This window comes from Amyelois transitella, chromosome 6 (genome assembly GCF_032362555.1).
Source record: "Amyelois transitella isolate CPQ chromosome 6, ilAmyTran1.1, whole genome shotgun sequence".
In the NCBI taxonomy this organism is placed as follows: Eukaryota; Metazoa; Arthropoda; class Insecta; order Lepidoptera; family Pyralidae; genus Amyelois; species Amyelois transitella.
Genome location: NC_083509.1, coordinates 11,423,457 through 11,448,875, shown reverse-complemented (window position 1 = coordinate 11,448,875; position 25,419 = coordinate 11,423,457). Strand labels below are relative to the sequence as shown.

Here is a 25,419-nt window from a genome sequence, read left to right as displayed (position 1 = left end):
TTAGGCAATTCAATTGCGATAAACGTCTGTGTTATTGCGAGTATTGTTTTACCGATCTGAGAAATAAATTTTTTTGGAGTCACTCTAAAAAGCATTGCTATTATTTTTGTTTTAAATTCATAATTTTCAGTATGAACAACATAGCATAATCTAGGTTTGTAAACTCACTTTAATAAAGTACAACATCACCATTCACCATAAAATACTCCTGATGAAGATGAAGAAAACAAATGATTTAACGACTCATCATCCACCAGGTATCCTCCAAAAAGGCGACGGTACGAACATCTACCTGAAGCACAAACCGCGCCTCATCATCACGAGCATGGGCGACGGGCGGCAGCGCGCGCTGGAGTGCGCGGGCGCAGAGTGCGCGGGCGCGGCGCCCCGGCAGCGGCTGCTGGCGCCGGTCGCGCTGGCCGCCGCGCCCGACGGCTCCATCTTCGTGGGAGACTTCAATCTCGTGAGGAAGATCAGCACGGACGGGACAGTGCGCACGGTGGTTAAATTGAAGTAAGTTTTATACGATGGAATTGTTGTATTATAAATGAGATTTGTCGAAGAATACGATCATAAATAATATGCCTGGTGTTAATATTCTTAACGCAGATATTTAAAGTAGAAATAAAAAAAATATCTAAAATATTTTCGCTGCAGCAATCTTTATCGTTAGTTCATAAAAGCCATATATTTTTAATACTGTTACCATTCTTTAATTATAACAGCATCATTTTCTCTTTTTTTAGTGCCACCCGTGTCTCCTACCGATACCACATGGCCTTGTCGCCCCTGGACGGGACTCTGTACATATCAGATCCCGAGTCACACCAGATTATCAAAGTTCGCAACACCGACGACTACAACGACCCTGAACACAACTGGGAAACCGTTGTAGGCTCAGGCGAGAGGTGCCTCCCAGGAGACGAGGCACATTGTGGCGATGGAGCCCTAGCGAGAGATGCCAAACTCGCATACCCTAAAGGCGTTGCAGTTTCAAGCGATAACGTCCTTTACTTTGCTGATGGAACCAACATCCGAATGGTCGATAGAGATGGCATTATCACCACTGTAATCGGTAATCACATGCACAGGGCTCATTGGAAACCAATACCATGTGAAGGAACGCTAAGTGTCGAAGAAGTGCATTTAAGATGGCCCACAGAACTAGCTATCAATCCATTGGATAACAGTCTACATATCATTGATGACCATATGATCTTACAAATGGCTCCAGATGGTCGCGTAAAAGTAATCGCTGGAAGACCTTTGCATTGTCCTTCGCCATTGACTGGCTATGATATGGAATTGGCAACGTATGCAACCTTAGTTATGCCTCAAAGCATTGCGTTTGGAGCCGCCGGAGACTTGTATGTAGCTGAGAGTGATTCCCAGAGGATCAATAGAGTTCGGCTTATCACGACTGATGGAAAAATTTCACTATACGCTGGAGCTGAATCCAAATGTAATTGCCTGGAACGAGCATGTGATTGCTTCGAAGCCGATCATTTCCTAGCGTCTAACTCCAAATTCAACACCATTTCCGCTGTAATTGTGAGCCCCGATGGTATAGTTCATATCGCTGATCAGGCTAATTACAGAATTCGATCCGTCATTTCAAGCATACCCGATGCAAGTGGTGCTAGAGAATACGAGATATACTCCCCTGATACTCAGGAGATATATATCTTCAACAGATTTGGCCAACACATCATGACAAAGAATATCCTCACTGGAGAAAACAACTACGTCTTTGCTTACACAGTCAATACCAGTAATGGAAAACTCAGCACGGTCACTGATGCTGCCGGCAACAAGGTATTCTTGTTAAGAGATTATTCCAGCATGGTTAATTCCATAGAAAACACGAAAGGACAGAAATGTAGACTGAAGATGTCTCGAATGAAGATGTTGCAAGAACTAAGAACGCCTGATAACTTCAACGTAACGTTTGACTACCACGGGACTACCGGTTTACTAAAAGCCAAATACGACAGTACTGGAAGAAGTTACATTTACAAATACGATGAATTTGGCAGACTTACATCGGCCGTAACACCGACTGGAAGAATCATCAATTTAACATTCGATCTTAGCCTCAAAGGAGCAACTGTTCTTGTAAGCGAAAATAATAGAAAACCCGTTTCAATATTAATCAAAGGTTCCTCTGTGAAGACCAAGGTCGGTGAAGCTGAAAAGAAAACTATAATTTCAACTGACGGTAGTATTTCTTCTAGCATGCCTTGGGGCCATGTTATCTCAACTGACACCGTTCCTTACACTATTCTATCAGAAATCGATCCTATTCTCGGAGAAAGTTATCCAGTGCCAGCCAAACAAAGAACTGAAGTTGGAGGTGACTTGGCGAATCGTTTTGAATGGCGTTATTTCTTACGAAGGCTATTATCCAACAAAGGAAAGAGCAGTAAAGCAGTCGCTCAAATAGGTCGTAAACTGAGAGTTAATGGTGAAAATCTTCTTACACTAGAATACGACAGAGATACCTCAACGGTCGCTGTTTTCATGGACGATAAAGTAGAACTTCTTAACGTTACTTATGATAGAACCGCCAGACCAGTAAAATGGGGCCCAAGGAACGGTATCTTTGCAGAAGTGGAGCTTGAGTATGATAGATTCAACAGATTAACCAGATGGAGCTGGGGTGATCTCAATGAGACCTATGGATTTGACAGAGCTGGAAGATTACACGAGATCCGATATGGCGATGGTTCCTCTTTGGCTTACTCGTTCAGAGATATGTTCACAAGTCTGCCCTTGAAGGTAACGACGCCTAGAGGAAGTGATTACCTTCTAGATTACGATGACTCTGGTGCTCTCCAAAATCTTACTACACCAAGAGGTCACATTCACACGTTCGCCCTCATGACTTCACTAGGCTACTTCAAATATCAATACTTCTCTCCAATGAACAGACATCCTTACGAAATTCTCTATAATGATGATGGTCATATCTTAGCAAAGATTTTCCCTCACCAATCTGGTAAAATTTTGTATGTTTATGACAGCACAGGCAAATTGGAGACGATATTAGCAGGAGCATCTGCCATCAGATATGTTTACCATGAAAACACTCATCTCGTAAAGAACGTAGAGATAACGGATCCAGATTATGAACTCAAGCAAGATTATAAATATCACGCTGGAATATTGAAAGATGAGAAGATGAAATTCAATTCAAAGAGTGGTTTGAACAATGCTCATTTCAAATATCAATATGATGGCAATGCTCGTCTATCAACTATAGATGCTAATATTAACAGCAAGGAAATGCCACAGATTAGACTCAAATATAACCAGAATCTTGGAATTCTCGAAGGAGTAAGTGATCTGAGAATTTACAGGAATACTTTCAACCGCTCCGTTATGCAAGATACAAGCAAACAATACTTCACTATCACTGACTACGATGACCACGGCAGAATCAAGACAATTTTGATGAACATCAAATCTTTCGACGTTTTCCGCCTGGAGTTGGAATACGACGTAAGAAACCGAATCAAATCGAAAAAGATGATGATTGGCGATACTTCTTCCAACGAACGAATCAGTTATAACTACGACGGTCATCTCATGGAAGTGGTCGGATCCGAAGATGACTGGAAATACGTTTATGATGAGAACGGCAACGTTATCGGTGTTATTGAGCATGGCGAAAAGCGATATCTCGGTTATGATATCGGAGACAGAGTTGTACAGTACGGAGATATTGAATTCAGCAGTTACGATGGTCGTGGTTTCGTCATTAGACGTGGAGAACAAAAGTACAGATACAACTCTAGAGGTCAATTCGTCCATGCCTTTGAGAGGGATAAGTTCCAAATGTGGTATTATTACGACGATAGGAACAGGCTGGTGGCTTGGAAAGACGATAAAGATAATATTACCCAATTCTACTACGCGAATCCGCAAACACCGAACTTGATCACGCATATGCATTCTCCGAAGACAGAAAAGACTGTTCGCTACATTTATGACCAGAGAGATTTCCTTACAGGGATCGAAGTTGACGACGTCCGTTATTATGTAGCTACAGACCATAATGGCTCACCTCTCGTAGTTTTCGATGTCAACGGTGAGATCATTAAAGAAATCAAGCGCAGTCCATTCGGAAAGATCATAAAAGATTCCAACCCTGGCTTCTATCTACCAGTTGACTTCCACGGTGGAATTTTCGACTACAACACGAATTTAATTTATCTCGAAAATAGGTTGTATGACCCAATGGTCGGTCAGTGGATGACTCCAAGTTGGGAACATTTGGCCACTAAATTGAGCCTACCAACGGACATATTCATCTACAGATTTAAGAACAATGACCCTATAAACAAGAACCAGAATGTTCCTTACATGACCAATTTGGGCAGCTGGTTGCAGCTTTACGGTTATGACCTGAATAAGATGATGGGATCGAAATACATAACGGACATGATCTTCCAGCCGATGACGTCAGTGACCGCTCCTCAACTCGCACCTGATTTCGGAGTGATGTCTGGTCTACAATGCATTATTGAAAAGGTAAATACCTTCAAACTTCAGTCGTTTCAATTGATCTCTTTTTTCTTTTATAAGAGATAACTTGTGTTACTGATACCCTTATCTTCTTTACAGGTGAATGACAAATTATCGGACATAGATTTCGTGCCAACACCCCTTTTAAAGACGGAGCCGATAACCAGAAACTTACTTCCACGCGTGTCCTACAAGCGTGGAGTGTTCGGAGAGGGCGTCCTCATCTCCAGGGTCGATGGCAAAGCTTTCATCAGCGTCGCAGACGGTGCTAACAGCGTCGTCGAAGATGTCATCACGACGGTGTTCAACAATTCTTATTTCCTGGACGTCCACTTCAGTATCCATGATCAAGACGTGTTCTACTTCGTCAAAGATAACTCGCTGAAGATCAGAGACGATATGGAAGAGTTGAGGCGCTTGTCTGGAAAATTCAATGTATCGCAGGACGAAACGAACGATCAAGGATCTGAGGTAATTTCACTTTTATACCTGACATAATATCAGTTTAATTAAATACTTATAGTAAAGTAAGTTGTGTAAACTTTTAAAGTCGCGTTGAATGTGATATATGACGTAAATTGTAGTAATTTATAACCACTCCGTTTTAAATAAAACTGTTATAAATAGTTAACTGTTAACTTACGAAACATCTTGACTAAGTTTTTTTTTTAATTCATAATTTCTTTCGCCAGTTTAGTAATATATAATCCTTTTTCTTTTTAGGTGAGAGTGCACGCAGTCGGAAAAGGCTCTGCTCAGGCGGTCATAGTGCTCCGGTACGGAGTGGACCCGGCGCAGGAGCGGATCAAACTTCTGAAGCACGCGCACAAACGGGCCGCCGCCCGCGCCTGGGAGCGGGAGAAAGCGCTGGTGGCCGCCGGGTGGGAGGGCCGCGGCTCCTGGACCGAGGAGGAGAAAGAGGAACTCATCTCCCACGGCATCGTCGACGGCTGGGCGGCCCGCGACGTCCACTCCGTGTCCAAGTACCCGCAGCTCGCAGACGACCCCGCCAACATCGTGTTCGTCCGCGACGGCAGACGGAAACGGAGAAAGAGCGGCCGCGCGCGCCATCGCTCGTGACTCCATTGAACGTGCCATACGCCATATTGAACTCCGCGCGTGACGTCTGCTGTCAAAAAAGAAATGACAGCCGATTTCGCGCGCGGAAAGATAAGGCTTTAGTTTTATTTTTTATAGGACTGAAGTGTTTCGACGGTATGCCTCGATAGAAAGTTTCTAATTTTAGAGCTCTTGTGATCGTTCTGAAACTATTTGTGTAAGTAGTGAAGGCGATGCCTACGGATCGGATAGAATAAGGATTGACTCTGAAGACGGACAAAGAATGTGGCGGTGCCATAAAGCATCGATATGCTTTTCGTACTTAGGCTTATCGTTTGAACCCCATTTGAAGCTTTATTTTGATATTTTTTTGCTCTTTTAATGTCGGACTGAAAAGAATCTCTTGTAACAACTCACAACAGGGTACCGAGTCATAAATAAAAAGAAATTTAATAATTAAACTAATAATACGGCGAGCTGAGCATAATAATCGAACCAAATAATACTCAAATGCGATCACAATTTTTTATCACATTTTGATATTTTATTTTACTAAATACCTTAATATATTAATCCCATATACACATCACTTAGAATATAATTTCCACAAACCATGTATTCCTATCACATTTTAGCCAAATATTTCTTTCTATCCATACATTTAGATATTTGTAAATAATATTTTATTCTTGTAGTTGTTCCTTTTAATGTTAGACCTAAGGTCTTTTTTACTTCGCAATACTATTACTATTTAAGCAATAATTTTATATTTTTTATATATCCACATGCGTCTGACTCTTCAAATTAAGTGACCCCCGGCCACCCCCGCACACCAACCCCATTTTCTAAGGCGACGATCCCCGCTGAAACTTGTCGCATTAAATTTGCAGAGATCAGAGCCTCATCCCAGGTCGACTCCCACTAGCCGTTCGGAGCGACAGTGTTCTAAGTAGCTATTCAATAACCCCGTAACATAAAAGTAGCATGGCCTCGTAATAAATAGACAAATAAAATAAAACTAATTAAAGTACAGAAAACGTTAATACGTACATTCTGCATGTGTTGTGCAATAATCTTACAGTAGAAGTACATACGCGTAGGGTCAGCCTTCTCGCCGACTTATTGTAGCCGCGCGTTTTTAGAGACTGAATTTTTTTTTTCATTTCCTCAGTTGCGTCGTGAGTGCGAACGAAATAGGGCCACTACTACGAATCCCTATACGACATTGTCACGAAGTTAGCAAGCTGAAATGAAACTCTGTGAAACCTTTACACGGCCGTTTCAGCTTGGTAACATATGCGTTCATTACGCAACTGAGAGCTATCTTATCTTTCTTCGTTTAATAATAAGTCAGCGGGAAGCGAGGAAATTGTAATTTAAAAAGTGTAGTTTATGAATAGTATATGTCCATAAATGTGTCTCATTTAAATTGTGGTGTCTATTCCGTGTTAGAGTACTAATTTAATGCTAGTTGACTGAGTGGGTGGTGATAGGAGCGGATATTTTTTACAAATTATATATTGATGATGGGATTGTACGAGTATCAATACCTGGGTCGTCACTGGCCCACGTGATGGTGATATTTATGCAAAATGTGACTAAACGAAGCAATACTGTAATTTAATACGTCTTACCCTTTATTTAGTGATCGTAAGGTGTATTTTTATTTTAATTGATAAAATATATATCTATTGTGAATGTAGTTTATTATTTCGCGGTGATATTTACTAGAACAGTATAGTTATCTTTTTTATAATGTATAAAGAATTCTAATTTGTAAATAGGTACTTAATGAGGATGTAATCTGTAAAAATATTGTACATATCTTTACGCTTCGATTATTTATAATGTATCCGTTAAGGTTTTAGAGTTACTGATGAAATGAAAAATACAAACAGTTGTTGGCGCAAGAACCCGGTTATACCCAGACAAGCCTAACGACGCTAACGATTGTCGACGAACTAACCGTAGACGTAACACGTAAAAGTAACAATAGTAGTGACCCCAGTATTCATGCTTTTAAATTAAAAATATAATTTTAAATTAGCGTCAAAAAGTTATTTTTGAGAGTTTTCATTTTCTAGTTCTAAAGAATGATTACAATTCCGAAAGTGTGTCTTTAACAACTGAAAAATTTCTCTTCCATTTTCTATCTCACTCTGTCTTGTATCTATTCTTTCTCATTAAAAAAAAATATTTCGTGTTTTTTTCTCGATTACTCCTTTTGTTACATCTACGGATATCAGAAGACCATAGACTTTGACGTTAGAATTAGAGCTTGTTCTACTTCATGACAAAAACGGCATTTAAGTAAATGTAGAACTGATTCCTCGTACTGCATTTAATTTTTAATGTAGATACGATACGTAGACCCCACTGGGCTTTTATATGCTGATACAATGAGACGAATAAAAAAAATTACGCCTAATAATCTGTGACTGACTTTGTGTATAATTTTTTTGAGCTATGTTCTACAATATAATTTTCGTATTGGTAAAATTTTAATGGTAATTAACGCACAAACTACACCTGATTTAATTTAATTTTTTAATAAATAAAATTTCGATTAACATATCGGAAATGAAATGAGATTTAAAATGTTATAAATAATGTAATTTATATACCGTTTTATTTTCCGGGTTTTACAAATTTTATTTTGCTATGACCTATTTTTTTAATTATTGAAGGTCTGTCATAAAATTTTTATATGCTTAGAAAAAAAGTTTGTGTTGAGCCTATGTTAGCAATTGAATGAATTGTCAAACTGCCATTTTATGACGATACTATAAATTATTTAGTTTAAATTATTGATATTGATTGATTATAATTAATTTATTGTATGTATTTGGATGTTATGTTCAAAGACTATTATATTTAGTTAATTTTTCTAAACATTTTGTTATTAGTCTTCGTAAATGTGTATCAGCATATAATGTCTAATAACTTTGGATGTATAGTTAGACTGCAATCATACTCATAGTTGGGTCGCGTGCGTGCTGCGAAATGTAAGCATGTACAATAATAAATATAGAAAGTATTCTACTGGAATATGTAATAAAATATTAAAATATATAATGCAATTGTTTTTCTTATATATCCCTTTCCCAACCTTACGTACATACATACATAATTATCCCTTTCGGGGTGGAAAGAGGCAAGTCTTCAAAAGACTGAAAGGCCACGTTCACCTGTAGGTATAGCTGTCTGTTTGAATTGAGACTCAAATAGTGACAGGTTGCTAGCTCATCGCCTTAGAAGAATCCCAATCAAGCTTCAAATATGCTTCTTACACAGATACTTCAAATTTGTCAAAGGTTTGACTCCAATAAAATAATATTAAAAAAAAAAAGACTAAACCCATTAAAAAAATATGTTTATTCAGATTAAGGCTGACTACCTTACTAATCACATTGATATATAAATAAAAGTTCAGCTCGTAAAACCTTACATTACGAAAGTTCTAGTCGTAGCTTATAAAATATACATATACGTACATAGCATTGTCATAAAGGCATACACACATAATAACAATATGTATATGTTAACAATATGTGCCGAAATACATGTAAAAAAATCCGGCATAATAAATGTAGGGGAAGTCAACACATATCTCATTAAAATCGTTGCAAACAAGAAAATCATTTATTTCTTTACTAATTTAAAGGAAAAAACACTGCCTTACTTGAATTCATTAGACTAGTAAAGTGATAATATTAATAAATGCTTTAAAAAATACATTACTGTGCCCCGGACGGCGCCAAAAATAGGTTTGACATACTATTTTCTAATTGTAACAAAAGTATTTGAAAACTTAAATCATACTTGTTATTGGAATAAAATCAAAAACATAATACATACTTAAAATAACTTATTTTTGGAAACCAGCCTTCCTTAATTATAATATTCCTGTATAATTTAAAAGACAAAATTAAGAATTTCGTCATTAAATTGATATGTATATGCTTGTGAAAAATTACTTAAATACTAATTTCTATTTTATGGCAAAACGACCATCAATTTAACCTCCTAAAAGTGCTTCCATACAACTAGTGATATGTTTTCTTTAGTATAACTACACACATATATTAATATATGCGCTAACATCGATTGCATTCACATATTACATCAGGAACGTAGCCATAGACTCCATAGAAAAAACATAAAACAACAACATACAGCTATATGTATATACAACATATAGCATATATGTATACCCACTTATCAGTACAAAATATACCTAACCTACCATGGCTATAAATTATTTTAATTATTTTTTAATTTTCTATCAAATGACATGTGAATATAAGACAAACACTGGTATACATACCTCTCTTTAAAACTGTAATCAATAGATTCAAATCCCACCGCGGCTATGTACCAATATCTTTTTCTTGTTTTAAACGTATATTAGTTACATTACTAACAAAAACACTTACGTAAGTGTGAGGAAATATGCACTTACTGGTAACTTGATGTTACGAACTAAGATCCAACAAGGCTTTCGTTTCTCCACGATGGGAGATCGCTGAGAAATATTATTTTTATAAAAAAAATTCGGAAGACTCACAACTAAGTTACGAGATAATATAGGAGTGTTAATGGCCTATATCCACGCCCCGTTTGATCGTACACTATAACAATAGCTAACACAGACTTAAATACTTCATAACATTAAAATATGATAACATTCAGTTACACAAAAAATAAAATTTCTTCTTTTTTTCTTATAAAAAGGATATTCCACAAAACAGTACACTTATTGCAATATTTTTTAGGCTTTATATTAAAAATTAAATTTATTTTTAAAATACAGAATGTATATGTATGTATATACCTACCTTTACTATAGAGGAACTTAGAATTTAATAGAATATAGGGGGTTATAACACCTTCTATTTTTTTTCAATTGTAACGTCTGTACTAGCATACTTGAAAAAAAAAATAACATTTACTTTGCTTAATTATTTTTCATTGAAATAAATATGATAGAAACTAACCTACAATTTAAACTCATAATAATATTGACTTTAATACATGGCATAATAAATTAAATACTAATAATTGGCGGCATAATAAATCAATTTATATCACGTTCATACAATTTAGGGATAGGTAAGTAATTTTAGCATCCAATTTTTTGGAAAATTAAAAATAAAATATTATTATGCCTCACGTTTTTATTAAAAAAATAATAATAATACAAGCGGTGTAATAATTTTCAATTGTCTCTGACTAGTTAAAACGTACGCATTAATTCTAAATAAGCCGGCAACGAGTAATTTTTTCAAAATTTTACGCTCAAGTATGGCTTTAGATTAGAAGTATATTGTTAATCGGATTCCTTTTTTTTTATATAATGTTATTTATAAAATAGAACTCGGCAATTAAGTAGACATAATGAGCATATAACAATTTTTTATATGATACTAGCGACCCGCCCCGGCTTCACATAGACAGTATTTATACGTACAAACCTTCCTCTTGAATCACTCTATTTAAATAAACATCATCAAAATCCGTCGTGTAGTTTTAAAGATCTAAGCATACATACAAACAAAGGGGCAGACACGGGTGTTGACTTTGCTCACTACTATGAAGTGAAAAAAAAAAAATCTGCTAGCGTCCATAGAGTAGAATATTGTTCAACTTACATACCGGACGCTATGCCAAACGATGTTACAGTTGAAAAAAAAAAAAAAAAATCAAGGATAATCTTCTATAGGTCCCGTTGGTCTTACCCGTTCGTCATGCCATCTCCTCATAGCTTCATAATTAATAATGTCCACCTTCCACTGCTGCGTAACGCTGGTGGAGTTACACCTCTCAATGTACAACTCACGCTTGACCGGATCGTGGTCCACGCAGCTGTCGTGTGTACCGTGGCTTATCTGTTTCGTGTCCTGGAAAGAGTTTTTAAATTTATAGAGTACCGTGTGGTTCCCGGCACCAATGAGTACAAAAAAGGAATAGGACCACTCCATCTCTTTCCCATGGATGTCGTAAAAGGCGACTAAGTGGTAGGCTTGCAAAGTTGGGATTCTTTTTTAGGCGATGGGCGAGCAACCTATCACTGTTTGAATCTCAATTCTATCATTAAGCCAAATAGCTGAACGTGGCCATTCAGTCTTTTCAAGCCTGTTGGCACTGTCTACCCCGCAAGGAATATAGACGTGACCATATGTAAATATGTATGTAAAGAGTATTTAATTAATTAAATTATTGAACGCATGAGTGAAAACATCGTGAGGAAACCTGCACATTCGGGCAACTGGATGTGTGACCATGATCCAATATGAGTTAGCTTTACCAGCAAAGTTTAGGAAGTCAGGCGGGAATCGCTTCATGGAAAAACCAGACTCACCCAATCCTTGATCCATGGTCAAAGGCTTACCCCGGGCTCCTCTACAGAGTGGTGAGGATGCAACCGGGTCTAAAGCCAGGAGGTAAACAAAAAGTAAACCTTTCTTCCTATTTTTAACAAGAGCGTAATGGTGTGATGTGAATGCTCTTTTTGTCCATAATTCTGTAAGTCAAGTAAGTACCGTATGACCTCCACACTCTTTGCCAGGGAATCTAATCTGTATTGGATTTTAAAAGATACACAATATAATTATTCCTATTGCCTTTGTCGCCTTTAACGACATCAACGAGAAAGTGTTCAGGATTACAGGAGGATTCTACTCTTGTGCTGGGATTCTAGAAGGTTCCAGCACAAGATACTATTATCCGAGTCATGTATAACATCAGTGCGGAGTTACCAGATGGTACTGCCACAGCTGGTTCCCTCCGGAGAGGTGACAGCTGTACAGGAGGATGCTACTCTTGTGCTGGGATTCTGGAAGGTTCCAGCACAAGACACTATCTCCGAGTCATGTATAACATCAGTGCGGAGTTACCAGATGGTACTGCCACAGCTGGTTCCCTCCGGAGAGGTGGCAGCTGTACAGGAGGATGCTACTCTTGTGCTGGGATTCTGGCAGATTCCAGCACAAGATACTATCTCCGAGTCATGTATAACATCAGTGCGGAGTTACCAGATGGTACTGCCACAGCTGGTTCCCTCCAGAGAGGTGGCAGCTGTACAGGAGGATGCTACTCTTGTGCTGGGATTCTGGAAGGTTCCAGCACAAGACACTATCTCCGAGTCATGTATAACATCAGTGCGGAGTTACCAGATGGTACTGCCACAGCTGGTTCCCTCCAGAGAGGTGGCAGCTGTACAGGAGGATGCTACTCTTGTGCTGGGATTCTGGAAGGTTCCAGCACAAGACACTATCTCCGAGTCATGTATAACATCAGTGCGGAGTTACCAGATGGTACTGCCACAGCTGGTTCCCTCCGGAGAGGTGACAGCTGCACAGGAGGATGCTACTCTTGTGCTGGGATTCTGGAAGGTTCCAGCACAAGACACTATATCCGAGTCATGTATAACATCAGTGCGGAGTTACCAGATGGTACTGCCACAGCTGGTTCCCTCCAGAGAGGTGGCAGCTGTACAGGAGGATGCTACTCTTGTGCTGGGATTCTGGAAGGTTCCAGCACAAGACACTATCTCCGAGTCATGTATAACATCAGTGCGGAGTTACCAGATGGTACTGCCACAGCTGGTTCCCTCCGGAGAGGTGACAGCTGTACAGGAGGATGCTACTCTTGTGCTGGGATTCTGGAAGGTTCCAGCACAAGACACTATCTCCGAGTCATGTATAACATCAGTGCGGAGTTACCAGATGGTACTGCCACAGCTGGTTCCCTCCGGAGAGGTGACAGCTGTACAGGAGGATGCTACTCTTGTGCTGGGATTCTGGAAGGTTCCAGCACAAGACACTATCTCCGAGTCATGTATAACATCAGTGCGGAGTTACCAGATGGTACTGCCACAGCTGGTTCCCTCCGGAGAGGTGGCAGCTGTACAGGAGGATGCTACTCTTGTGCTGGGATTCTGGAAGGTTCCAGCACAAGACACTATCTCCGAGTCATGTATAACATCAGTGCGGAGTTACCAGATGGTACTGCCACAGCTGGTTCCCTCCGGAGAGGTGACAGCTGTACAGGAGGATGCTACTCTTGTGCTGGGATTCTGGAAGGTTCCAGCACAAGACGCTATCTCCGAGTCATGTATAACATCAGTGCGGAGTTACCAGATGGTACTGCCACAGCTGGTTCCCTCCGGAGAGGTGGCAGCTGTACAGGAGGATGCTACTCTTGTGCTGGGATTCTGGAAGGTTCCAGCACGAGATACTGTCTCCGAGTCATGTATAACATCAGTGCGGAGTTACCAGATGGTACTGCCACAGCTGGTTCCCTTCAGAGAAGTGACAGCTGTGCAGGAGGATGCTACTCTTGTGCTGGGATTCTGGAAGGTTCAGGCACAAGATACTATCTCCGAGTCATGTATAACATCAGTGCGGAGTTACCAGATGGTACTGCCACAGCTGGTTCCCTCCGGAGAGGTGACAGCTGTACAGGAGGATGCTACTCTTGTGCTGGGATTCTGGAAGGTTCCAGCACAAGACACTGTCTCCGAGTCATGTATAACATCAGTGCGGAGTTACCAGATGGTACTGCCACAGCTGGTTCCCTCCGGAGAGGTGGCAGCTGTACAGGAGGATGCTACTCTTGTGCTGGGATCCTGGAAGGTTCCAGCACAAGACACTATCTCCGAGTCATGTATAACATCAGTGCGGAGTTACCAGATGGTACTGCCACAGCTGGTTCCCTCCGGAGAGGTGACAGCTGTACAGGAGGATGCTACTCTTGTGCTGGGATTCTGGAAGGTTCCAGCACAAGACACTATCTCCGAGTCATGTATAACATCAGTGCGGAGTTACCAGATGGTACTGCCACAGCTGGTTCCCTCCGGAGAGGTGACAGCTGTACAGGAGGATGCTACTCTTCGACCTGGAATCGGGAAGGTCCCAGCACATACCGCGGTCTTTTACTCTGGAACAACAAAAAAGGAATAAGTAATGCCGCTCATTGGACTGTTGTTAGTGGATATTGTTTAACATTAAAGGTGTGCTTTATTGCAATAAGTTAAGATCCAGTTATGAAAGGTATGTTTTCAAAATGGCAGATAAAGTATTTTGTTTGATTGAACTCTCATCTGTGAATCGTTTAGCAGAATCCCAAGTTTATAAGCCTATCCCCTAGTCGCCTTTTACGTCATCCACGTGAAATAAAAAAAGGGGGTCTTATTCTTTTTTCTGTGAATCGTTTATATTTAGAAGAATCCCAAGTTTATAAGCCTCGCCTTTCACGACATCCATGTGAAATAGAAGGAGTGGTCTCATCCTTTTTTTTCACGCCTATCGTGAGATTAAAAATGAAAAACTACCTGATATCCTTGTGCCAAGAGAAGATGAATTCAGTCTCAGCGCCCTGACTGCAGTCTTTCAGCCGAATAGCCTCCGACTGACCTCCGTGGTTCGCGTCAATGCATAAATTATTATTCCATAGAGGTTTAACCTGAAAATTTATTAGGAATTAAAAGTTTTCTTGCAACTAATGTGTCATTAAGTATAACGCAAATAAACTTACTTATGCACGTTCACGTATAGTATGCAACGTAATAAATGACTCCTGTAGGTATTCTAACGTACAAAACATTAATAATAGGATTTACAGAAATTCATATACATATATGTTTGTACTCACTTTTCCTTCCGCGTAGGGCTTCGGCTCAACCAAAGGATACTTGAATGTGAGATCAAACGCTACCTGAAATTAAATAAATACATTTATAATTTATTTAATATTAAAATTTGTCCCGTATATATTTATTTATTTATAATTTATTTATTTAATATTTAAATTATTTTTTATAAATAATAAATAAATATGTATGTGACTATGTGTATGTATGTATATATGTATGTACCTGAGTCATGAACCACTTGAAAGGCTTGCAATTCAGCCGCTTCCTCAAAGCTTTTCGTTCCGTGAGGTCACCGGTGGGTATAGACAGGTAGTGAGGCCGGCGATTGTACAAATACTGGGCGTATTCGTCCATCCATACCTCGGCTACTCGACGATAGTTCTGCGTTAGAAAAAATCAAGTTACAAATCTAAACTTTAATCGCTACCGTGTAAGTCTTATTTTCACAAATCAGGGTCCTGTTTTATTTGTGGAAAACACTACCTTTTGCGGATTCGCCCGCTTCAAAAGAAGATTAATAGCATGCCTATTACAGCACGGATTATGATAAACATGTGTGGCCCGAGTTTGACAATGGTCTCATTTTTGACATAGTGTTAACATAATTTGTACAGTGTGTATTATATTCATTTGATGAAATATTAGATATGTAGATAAATAGATAAAAGCTTTGTTCACTATCAAAATACATTTGTTGAGCACATACATAATTAAAAGTAATAAACAATGTGAATGTGCAATGTGCATGTATGTACCACGAACAATTCGTATTCGTATTGAAATCATTAATTTTATATTACTCGTCCACGATATGTTTTCCGCCGCTTCTTCTACACATGCGTTTTGGAAGCGGTAATAGTTATAATTAGATTTAAATGATGTGACGTCATTAAGTGATACTTTGTTTCCAATTTTGAAAATAAATGTATTCTATTGGCTGTTACCACTAGACTTAGAGACTTAGATATGTCGCCGCATCACAAATTTCTCTTACGAAAATTAATCCCGAAGGAAGTAATAAGGATTATATTAAAAAAAAAAAAATTCTTACCTTGCCAACGAAATCCCCATGGTTGGGGTTGGGGAACGGCGCGAATTTGCGGTAAATGTGTCCAACGCGGGAACACGGCGCGTCCAACATCCGACCGCCGCACTGCCATATCTAACACAATAACATACATACATACATATGGTCACGTCTATATCCCTTGCGGGGTAGACAGAGCCAACAGTCTTGAAAAGACTGAATGGCCACGTTCAGCTATTTGGCTTAATGATAGAACTGAGATTCAAGTAGTGACAGGTTGCTAGCCCATCGCCTAAAAGAGGAATCCTAAGTTTATAAACCTATCCCTTAGTCGCCTTTTACGACATCCATGGGAAAGAGATGGAGTGGTCCTATTCTTTTATGTAATGGTAGCGGGAACCACACGGCTACACACTAACATTAAAAGAATACATACATTGCCTATTTCCCGGAGGGGTAGGCATAGACTACATCTATCCAATTGCCACGATCTATTTCTAGTAAATTACTCAAGGCTTATATTGAGTGGAGATGTAACGTGTTATCGCCGCGTTGTAGTTTCATTGAATTGCGCTAGATGGCGCTATTCTGTGTTTTTACCGACTAGATATTAAGTTTTAGACTATGAACCCAAAGCCTATTTTATTTTTTCATGATATTAAAAAATGCAAAGAAATTGCAACCAGGCATTTATTTTATCATTTGCATAATTCCTTCACTTCATCCTTATTCATAATTCTTTTCTTCCATGGTAATCTTCATGCAAGATCGTCTCGATTTATTTAATTACTCATCCCTTGAGCAAACGCCACGCTGATAACGGATAAGAAAGAAGCCACTAGGACTTTGTTAGAGACTTGTAATCTTTTTAGAGGGAAATAAAAATATAGTTCATTGATAGACACATAAACTCCCTACCACTTTTACTATAGGAACACAAATCTTGAAGCTTACTGTCAGAGATGTGTATTCTTTTCAAAAGAAAATTATGTTTTCATTCATTCATTCATTTAGACTGTAAATATACCTTAAAGCTAAGTTCGTACTGCTCTCCCCCCCAAATATCCAGCCCAGGGTCGTACCCCCCCAACTCGTTGAAGAAGGCGCGCGATATCGCGAATAACCCTCCCGCCATTACAGGGCTCCTAAAACCAGAAATAATCTAAATTTAAAACCAAAAACAATAGTTATTAATCTTAAATGAATATTTTTATCGTCTAAGTGGCATCTTATTTGCAGGGGAGTCTGAACCCGTATAGGATACACACATACATAATAATCACGCCTTTATCCCTTGCGTTTTACATTGCCTTTTACGACATCCATACGAAAGATACGATCTGAACCCGTATACGACACACACATACATACAATCACGCCTTCACGCCTTCACTTTTACGACATCCAAACAGATAGTAGTGGACCTATTTCAAATGCTGAACGACACCACGACACCAAATGAAGTAGACCACTCACTCGAAAGGCTCCGGCATGTTCTCCTCGTCCCTGGGCAATACTGGCAGCCGCTTGTAGAAGAACTGCCAGTCGAACGCGCCCCGGGCTCCCTCGCCCTGGGCGCGGCACTCCAACGTGTCTTCGACACCACGACACCAAATGAAGTAGACCACTCACTCGAAAGGCTCCGGCATGTTCTCCTCGTCCCTGGGTAACACTGGCAGCCGCTTGTAGAAGAACTGCCAGTCGAACGCGCCCCGGGCTCCCTCGCCCTGGGCGCGGCACTCCAACGAGTCTTCGACACCACGACACCAAATGAAGTAGACCACTCACTCGAAAGGCTCCGGCATGTTCTCCTCGTCCCTGGGCAATACTGGCAACCGCTTGTAGAAGAACTGCCAGTCGAACGCGCCCCGGGCTCCCTCGCCCTGGGCGCGGCACTCCAACGAGTCTTCGACACCACGACACCAAATGAAGTAGACCACTCACTCGAAAGGCTCCGGCATGTTCTCCTCGTCCCTGGGTAACACTGGCAGCCGCTTGTAGAAGAACTGCCAGTCGAACGCGCCCCGGGCTCCCTCGCCCTGGGCGCGGCACTCCAACGAGTCTTCGACACCACGACACCAAATGAAGTAGACCACTCACTCGAAAGGCTCCGGCATGTTCTCCTCATCCCTGGGCAATACCGGCAACCGCTTGTAGAAGAACTGCCAGTCGAACGCGCCCCGGGCTCCCTCGTCCTGGGCGCGGTACTCCAACGTGTCGTAAGCTATCACGTCTATGAACGGGCACACAACCGTTCGATAGTTTAACGCTATCGGCTCTGTGGGAAGTACAGTCGCAAAGTTAGTAAATCACTACAGAAAACAGAATAATGGTAAAAAGCAAGTGCCGTGTGGTTCCCGGCGTCGGTGGTCGAAACCGTAAGGTGTCCGATTAAAATGCGTGATGCGCAGAAGGGCACTGGTTCAAATCGAAAGTCGGATGATTGTACTCGGCCATGTACCACTATTTTAGAAATAATGTACATTAGTTTTAATACTAACCGATGCTCTTACGGTAAGAAAAAACATCGTGAGGAAACCTGCACATTTAGGCAACAGGTTGTGTAATCATGATCTGATACGGCTTAGGTTCCCCTGCAAAGGTTGCGGAGCTCAGATGGCAGTCGGTTCATGTAAAAACCTGACTCACCCAATCCAGGATCCATGGTCAAGGGCTTACCCCGGGCTCCTCTCCCGAATAGTGAGGATGCAACCGGGACTCCAAACAGGAAGAGAAGACACAATAGAGACCCACCTAACAAAGGCGGAAGCCAATTCACGTTAGCCTCAGTATGAGAGTCCAGGAATATCAAAACGTCTCCAGTAGCCTTTTCAGCGCCGGCCAGTCGCGCCGTTATCAACCCACTCCGCGATTTCAGCCTTAATACTTTCACTTTAGGCATATTCTTCTCTATGTAGTCGTCTAGTTTTTTATGTAGGAAATCTGTAAATAATAATTAATTTTTACACAAAGAAAATTAACATCCTGTCTACGCTTCTACTGGACTGTTTAATTTGGAATTTAAATAAAAGAATGTGTACTGCGTGCTGATGTATATTCGGAAGAGGAAGAGAGTAAATGGCAACTGTCAAATTTTACAAGTATAAAACGCCATCTAGTTAATATCTTGGGTACTAGATGCTGCCCGCCAAAACAGCACATCGAGGTGCTTTTTAATGTTATTCATTGATTAAAATAGATGGCGCGCATCAGATGCACTAGTTGGAGGGTAAAATTAATACAATTTAACGTGCTCAGCCAATTGAAAATATAATAATAACAATTTTATTTACAAATTCAAAATGTAACATCTAGGTACCTAGTTATTAGCAATAAACTTTGTCAAAAAAATGTATTATTCACAAAGTTTATTCAATTACCACTTATCACAAGCGATTTTTGGTCGATATATGTAGAGATTGTCTAAGCTGAAGTGACGCGCCCCACCTTCGTATTTACGCACACAAGCAAATATCAAATATGGACGCAATACACCTAAACATCAATCGTTCATTTGCCGGTTAGGCTCAAACGTAGGAGCACGCATCGTTCGATCTCAAAAGTACCGTCAGCATGTCGACAAAAAAACATCTTCGAAGCCAGGTAAATAAAATATAAAAAAACTTATTTGATTTTTAACATGTAAAGTTACGTCAGACTTTTTTATTTATTTTACCAAATTATATGAGACTGAATGTTTTTTTTTTTGCTGTATACTGAATTGAAAAATAAATGCTATTGATTTTTTTACAGGCAAAAGAAATTATTGCTAAAGTATACCACCGAATGAAATTTGAAGCGGAAAATGGAGTGGAAAAACTTACTGATGCTAGGTGGCGAACTGCCCAAGCCGTTGGTGTTAGTGAATCCACGATTACGCGAATTTTAAAAGAAGAAAAACAAGCTGGAACATCAAAGGATGTATCGCCGAAAATTTTTAAATCTCCCTCAAAACCAAAAAGAGCGCGTCCTAAGTCAAAGCTTGATGATTTTGATATAGGTGTGCTTCGAAGAACAATAGCTTCATTCCATACAGAATTTAATGAAGTACCAACATTAAGAAAGCTTAAACAGATATTAATAGAAAGAATTGGCTTTACTGGGTGTATAGAAACACTGCGCACTATTTTGAAGGAATCAGGCTACGAGTGGTCAAAAATAGATGACAACCGTAAAGCTCTAGTCGAAAAGCACGACATACAAATGCTGCGGTTCCAATATTTAAGGCGATTAAAAAATTACCGTGATGATGGCCGATATGTCGTTTTCACGGATGAAAGTTACGTTCACACAACACATATTCAGAACATGTGCTGGAAACTAGCGAAAGGAGTGTCACCAGTACAAAAAAAATATCTAAAGGTTTGCGGGTCATTATTGTCCACGCTGGTGGGTGTGAAGGATTTGTCCCAAATGCTAGCTTAGTGTATAAAGCAAATTCAACAAGTGGAGATTATCACGACAACATGAACCTGAATAATTATAAAAAGTGGCTTAGCACACAATTGCTGCCCAATCTCCCAGAAAACTCTGTCATCGTTGTGGATAACGCTTCTTACCACAATGCTTTACTAGAAAAAGCACCTAACTCGAACTCAAACAAGAATGAAATGCAAACATGGCTTGCCGAAAAAAATATTCCGTTTGACGAAACGATGAAAAAAATACAACTTTACGATTTAATTTTGAAAAACAAAGATAAATTCAAAAGATTTGTTATCGATGAACTAGTTGAATCGAAAGGGTTTGAAATTCTACGATTACCCCCTTACCACCCGGAACTTAATCCCATAGAAAAAATATGGGGGATATTAAAAAACTACGTCGCTAGTAAAAATGTTGCTCAAAATTTAACATCCATTATGGCACTAATAAATAAACGACTTGAAATGATTGATCGTACAATGTGGGCAAACACGTGTCGGCATGTTGAAGACACAGAAAAACAATATTCGCAATACTTTGATATGGATAATGAATTTATTATTAATGTTAATGACTCTGATTCAGACGAAAGCGACTCTGTTGAGATGAGTGAATAGTGATACTTTGAGAACCATAAACATATATTTTAACTTCTATCATAACTGTAATTATATATAATTGTAAAGTAAATAAATAATTCACAAATTATTATTTTAATATGCCTGTACTGAAACCTATGAAAATAAAACATTACATTAAAATACGTAAACAAATTATTTCGCTTAAGTTTTAGAATTTCTTTGTAGACCGTACTTGCTAAGAACCGTTTTTCTCAAATTTGTTGAATTTTGTTGCCCAACTAGTTTAGTTGAACTTAAACGTTCGAGAGGAGAGGACGTTTTGTTTCATACAATATGACGGCGCTGCTCCATAGAGCGAGCGTGGTCGGATTTATCGCCCGACAAGTCGACCGTATTGTTCACGTGCAGATCGTAGTTCACTGAACAATCGACGCTACCACACAGATGAAGTGTCGTCATTAATATTTGCACTCACACATCTAAATAAACTAATTAAGTAGTGGGGCGCGTCACTTCAGCTTAGACAATCTCTACACGAGTGAATGAACTAATTGCAAAGTTGGAAACTTGCCAGGATCGACATGGGACGCCTTCTTGGTGATAATTTGAATCTAGAACTAAGGAAGAGTAGTCTCTTTTTTAATTCTAGAATCAATACGGTAAAGCAAGCCCTGCTAGAATGCAAACCAGTATTTATATCTTAACATGCCCTTCTCATACTTTATGAAAAAAAAAAATGAAAACAAAGGGAATATAATGCACCTTGTCTCTCTCTTCTTGGTTAACCTCATACCTAACCGAAGAGAGAGTGAGAGGGAAAATAAACTTGCATTAAATGTCGTTTTAAAATTCGGTAATAGCCTAACTGAAATTAAATTCAAAAATTCAATCAATACTAAAAAAGCGTCAGTGCAGAAGAAGCGGTAACAAACTACACCGCAGCATTTTCATCAACAACTTCAACTTCACAACTATCCAAACTTAGACTAAACGGACGAGAGAATACGAGAAATCTTCTTAAATAAACACAATACTAACTTTTATTACTAGCATCGTCGACAAGAAAGATCTCCTTTATGAGGTGCGCAGGCGACCTGTAGAGTACCGAGTAAGCCGTCCGCAACAACGTGCTCCAATGCTCGTTGTGAAAGGGAACCACCACGCTCACCGTCGGCAAACACTCGATGTACAGCTTACTGGCGCAGCCGCGGTGCCTGGTGAGATGATAGAATAGAATAGAATAGATTTATTTTCAAAATAGGATACAAGGTATCACTTATTGACGTCACATAACTTGATAACAACAGTCTTGAACAGACCGATTCAGCTTTTTGGCTTGATGATTGAATTGAGATTCAAATAGTAACAGGTTGCTAGCCCATCGCCTAAAAGAAGAATCCCAAGTTATTAAGCCTATCCCTTAGTCGCCTTTTACGACATCCATGGGAACGAGATAGAGTGGTCCTATTTTTTTTTATTGGTGCCGGGATCCACACGGCATAACATTTATTTGAAAGGCTACTAAAAAAAAGTTACCTGATGTCAGGCAAGGAGCGGTTCAGAGGTATCTTGTCGCTGAGCGCGCCGTTGAAGCCGTTCACTTGGTACAGCCGTTTCTCCAAATCGGCATCCTCTCCCGACAAATAAGCTGGGCGGCCTTGCTCGCCTATACCTAAGAAAAAAGTTTTTACTTATAATATATCATTAGAAAGGTAAATATTTAACATTGAAATTATTTTTTATTTATTTATTTACGTACATATTTAGAAACAAAATTACAAAGGTTCTGCTTATTTCAAAAGAAATCTCTTCCAGCAGACCCGAGATAGGTATTTTTTTTTTAAATATCAGTGTTTCTTGATCAATACCACACCCAAAGTGTGTAAATTTTTTTGTCAAATAAGTATGTATATGAAAACTGTTTAAAATCAAATACTCTACCTTAACCTAACTTTCCGAAATTCGAAACTAGTACGACTACAGTATAATAACCAATTTTATAAGTTACAAAAATGTGTCTATGCAAAAGTAATTTTTGTATGGCGCGAAATTATTTCAGCCTATCAGAGCGCACCATTCAAACCTGCGAACCGAACGGCCTATTGCTAATCTCTTACTGACTTATAAAAGAGGAAGTGCTATATTATGGAATGCCAACATTGTTATTTAAATTGTTTATGTTACCCACAAATTTAAGCATCCAAGAAACATGTCAATAAAGAAAAATTAATTTTTCACTGTGATCTTACTGAGAATCGAACCCAAGACATTACTGAGAAACGAATTCAGCTGCTGACAATAATAATTTACAGCCTTAATATAAACCTCATTAAAAGTATACTAGTATACAGGTTGAATTCAATGATTTTTCCTTACCTTTACGGCTGCGTTCATGATTTATTTGAGTGTAGTTATGCCAGTCAATTTTCTGCAAACAAACAAGTCATGCAGTGAGTTTAGGCATAGGCAGGCACTTGCAACATTTAAAAGGAAGGCAAAACATTGTCATCACTATTAAAAGTGGTTCGAAACTTGGTCATGTGTATGTATTAGATAGTAATCCTGAAGAAAAAAATTGTTCACCTCATATTTTCAGTTACATATATAAATGAAATCCCGCCTCTAATACATCTTTCCACTTGCATACTTCGTTCCACTTGCATCCCTGCATACTTCGTTTGCTTTTTTATTCCAGTTATTAAAAAATTAATTGTAAGACTTTATGACCCTAACAAAGCCTTACAATCTTTTATTTTCTGAAATAGGCATGAGAAATGAAGGTTGTATGCACCAGCTGACATTTAAATTAGAAGGCCATACAATAGTTAGATAAAAGGTTTTTTTTTAAAATGCAGTTTAGTTGCCTATTGTAATTTTTATTTGCAAGGACCTTTAATTGGCTCTTTTGATGGCTAACTCTATATCTATTTGACTATATGTAAGTTGCTGTTTTGTATTAAAATAAAATAAAGTTAACTAATAACTTTAAACTACCTTTGAACTGTTTGGAACACAGACTTTTTCATTTTTGAATACTTTAGTGTGAATCATTTGTGAAACCAGCATTTCTGGATGCTCCAGGGCATTTCTGGACCTGAGCATGTACAGGATAAAGAGTAATAATGCCAGGACCAGTAAGTTACGGAGACGTAGCATGCGTGTCAACACTCTTCTATACACAGCCATTTTCTGAAATTTCAATCCTTATTAAATTAAAATTCAAATGTTACGACTAAACTTCTTCAACATTTGGGAACAAAATTTCTAACTTGGGAACCGTGTTTTTATTTTGTAAGTATGTAAAGGAGTATATTTTTGAAGACACCATCTCTAGCTGCTGCTGCATAATACACTGCTAGTTCAAGAATAGAAACCTCTCCTTACAACAGAAAAGTTTTGCCATTAAAATACAAAAATGAGTAGGCTTTCCAACTAGTTGTGCTAGCTAGCTTATATCAGCGCAATAAATATCTATACAATAAAACAAGAAAGAATAAAAAACAACATTAAAAGTTTCATCACTGTGATCAACACCTTTAAAGCAAAATAATTGAAACCCTACCATTTATAAATTTAGATCAGCAATATGCACAATAATTTTACGACCAGGAACATTATTTAATAAAACATTAAGATAAGAGCGAATTCAATTCGATTCAAGACAACGTCGTCTCGTGAAACCCAAAAAATCAACAAAATAAACACACCGAACCGACACTGAAAAGAAAATAAAACAATTGAATGACATTGACGTTCACGCTTTGACGCGAAACTGGCTGACACACTGACGTGGGTATATAGTATCTCGTGGGTTTAAGGCCAATTTTCACATTACAGTGCCGGCACGTACCGTGGCGTAATTTGGCCATTAGCGTTAGTGAAAAATGATTATTGTTACATACATTTTGTACGACGCTAACCATACTCATAAGTGACAGTGTGTCGGCCAGCACTGTTATATATGCGTATGCGATTTTTTTCTATCGCTTTGAATGTACGATTCGGCCTTTAGATTAAGTAGGTACGTCCATGCGATTAATCCAAAAAACTAATGGAGGACTCCACTTAGCGGCATGGAATAGAACTATCTCTGGAAATATTTAATTAAATATATATGTATAAACGAAAAACAAAACCGACCGACC

At 39.0% G+C, this 25,419-nt stretch overlaps 2 protein-coding genes across 5 annotated transcripts in view; one reads left to right on the top strand and one right to left on the bottom strand.

Moving 5' to 3' along the window:
• Positions 1–8,628, top strand: part of LOC106132174 (teneurin-m) — a 259,313-nt gene extending 250,685 nt beyond the window's left edge. For all 3 annotated transcript variants that reach the window (XM_060944624.1, XM_060944623.1, XM_060944622.1), the window contains 4 exons: positions 258–513; positions 747–4,533; positions 4,627–4,998; positions 5,251–8,628. In XM_060944624.1, the coding sequence (XP_060800607.1) occupies positions 258–513; positions 747–4,533; positions 4,627–4,998; positions 5,251–5,607 (4,772 nt within the window). In that variant the 3' untranslated portion in view covers positions 5,608–8,628. The remainder of the gene's footprint in view (positions 1–257; positions 514–746; positions 4,534–4,626; positions 4,999–5,250) is intronic.
• A 315-nt stretch (positions 8,629–8,943) lies between these two features.
• Positions 8,944–25,053, bottom strand: LOC106132178 (N-acetylgalactosaminyltransferase 6). Of its 2 annotated transcripts, none has more exons than XM_060944670.1 (14): positions 24,867–25,053; positions 24,269–24,463; positions 23,651–23,702; positions 22,811–22,946; positions 22,313–22,488; positions 19,023–19,211; positions 18,369–18,546; positions 17,296–17,413; positions 16,293–16,403; positions 15,464–15,622; positions 15,241–15,303; positions 14,921–15,051; positions 14,415–14,526; positions 8,944–11,486 (listed from the first exon to the last, which is right to left on the bottom strand). In XM_060944670.1, the coding sequence occupies exons 2-14, from the start codon at positions 24,458–24,460 to the stop codon at positions 11,289–11,291; spliced, it is 1,815 nt and encodes a 604-aa protein (XP_060800653.1). In that variant the 5' UTR covers positions 24,461–24,463; positions 24,867–25,053; the 3' UTR covers positions 8,944–11,288. The 2 variants fall into 2 exon arrangements, with proteins under 2 accessions (XP_060800653.1, XP_013186986.1); XM_013331532.2 differs by having other exon boundaries at positions 24,837–25,052.
• Positions 25,054–25,419: the final 366 nt, after the last annotated feature.

Coding starts and splice junctions, on each gene's coding strand:
- LOC106132178 (XM_013331532.2), bottom strand. Junction 22,489..22,810: donor CGCTCCTTGCCTGACATCAG/GTAACTTTTTTT, acceptor TCATCTCACCAG/GCACCGCGGCTGCGCCAGTA. Junction 11,487..14,414: donor AGCTGTGGCAGTACCATCTG/GTAACTCCGCAC, acceptor AACTCTTTCCAG/GACACGAAACAGATAAGCCA.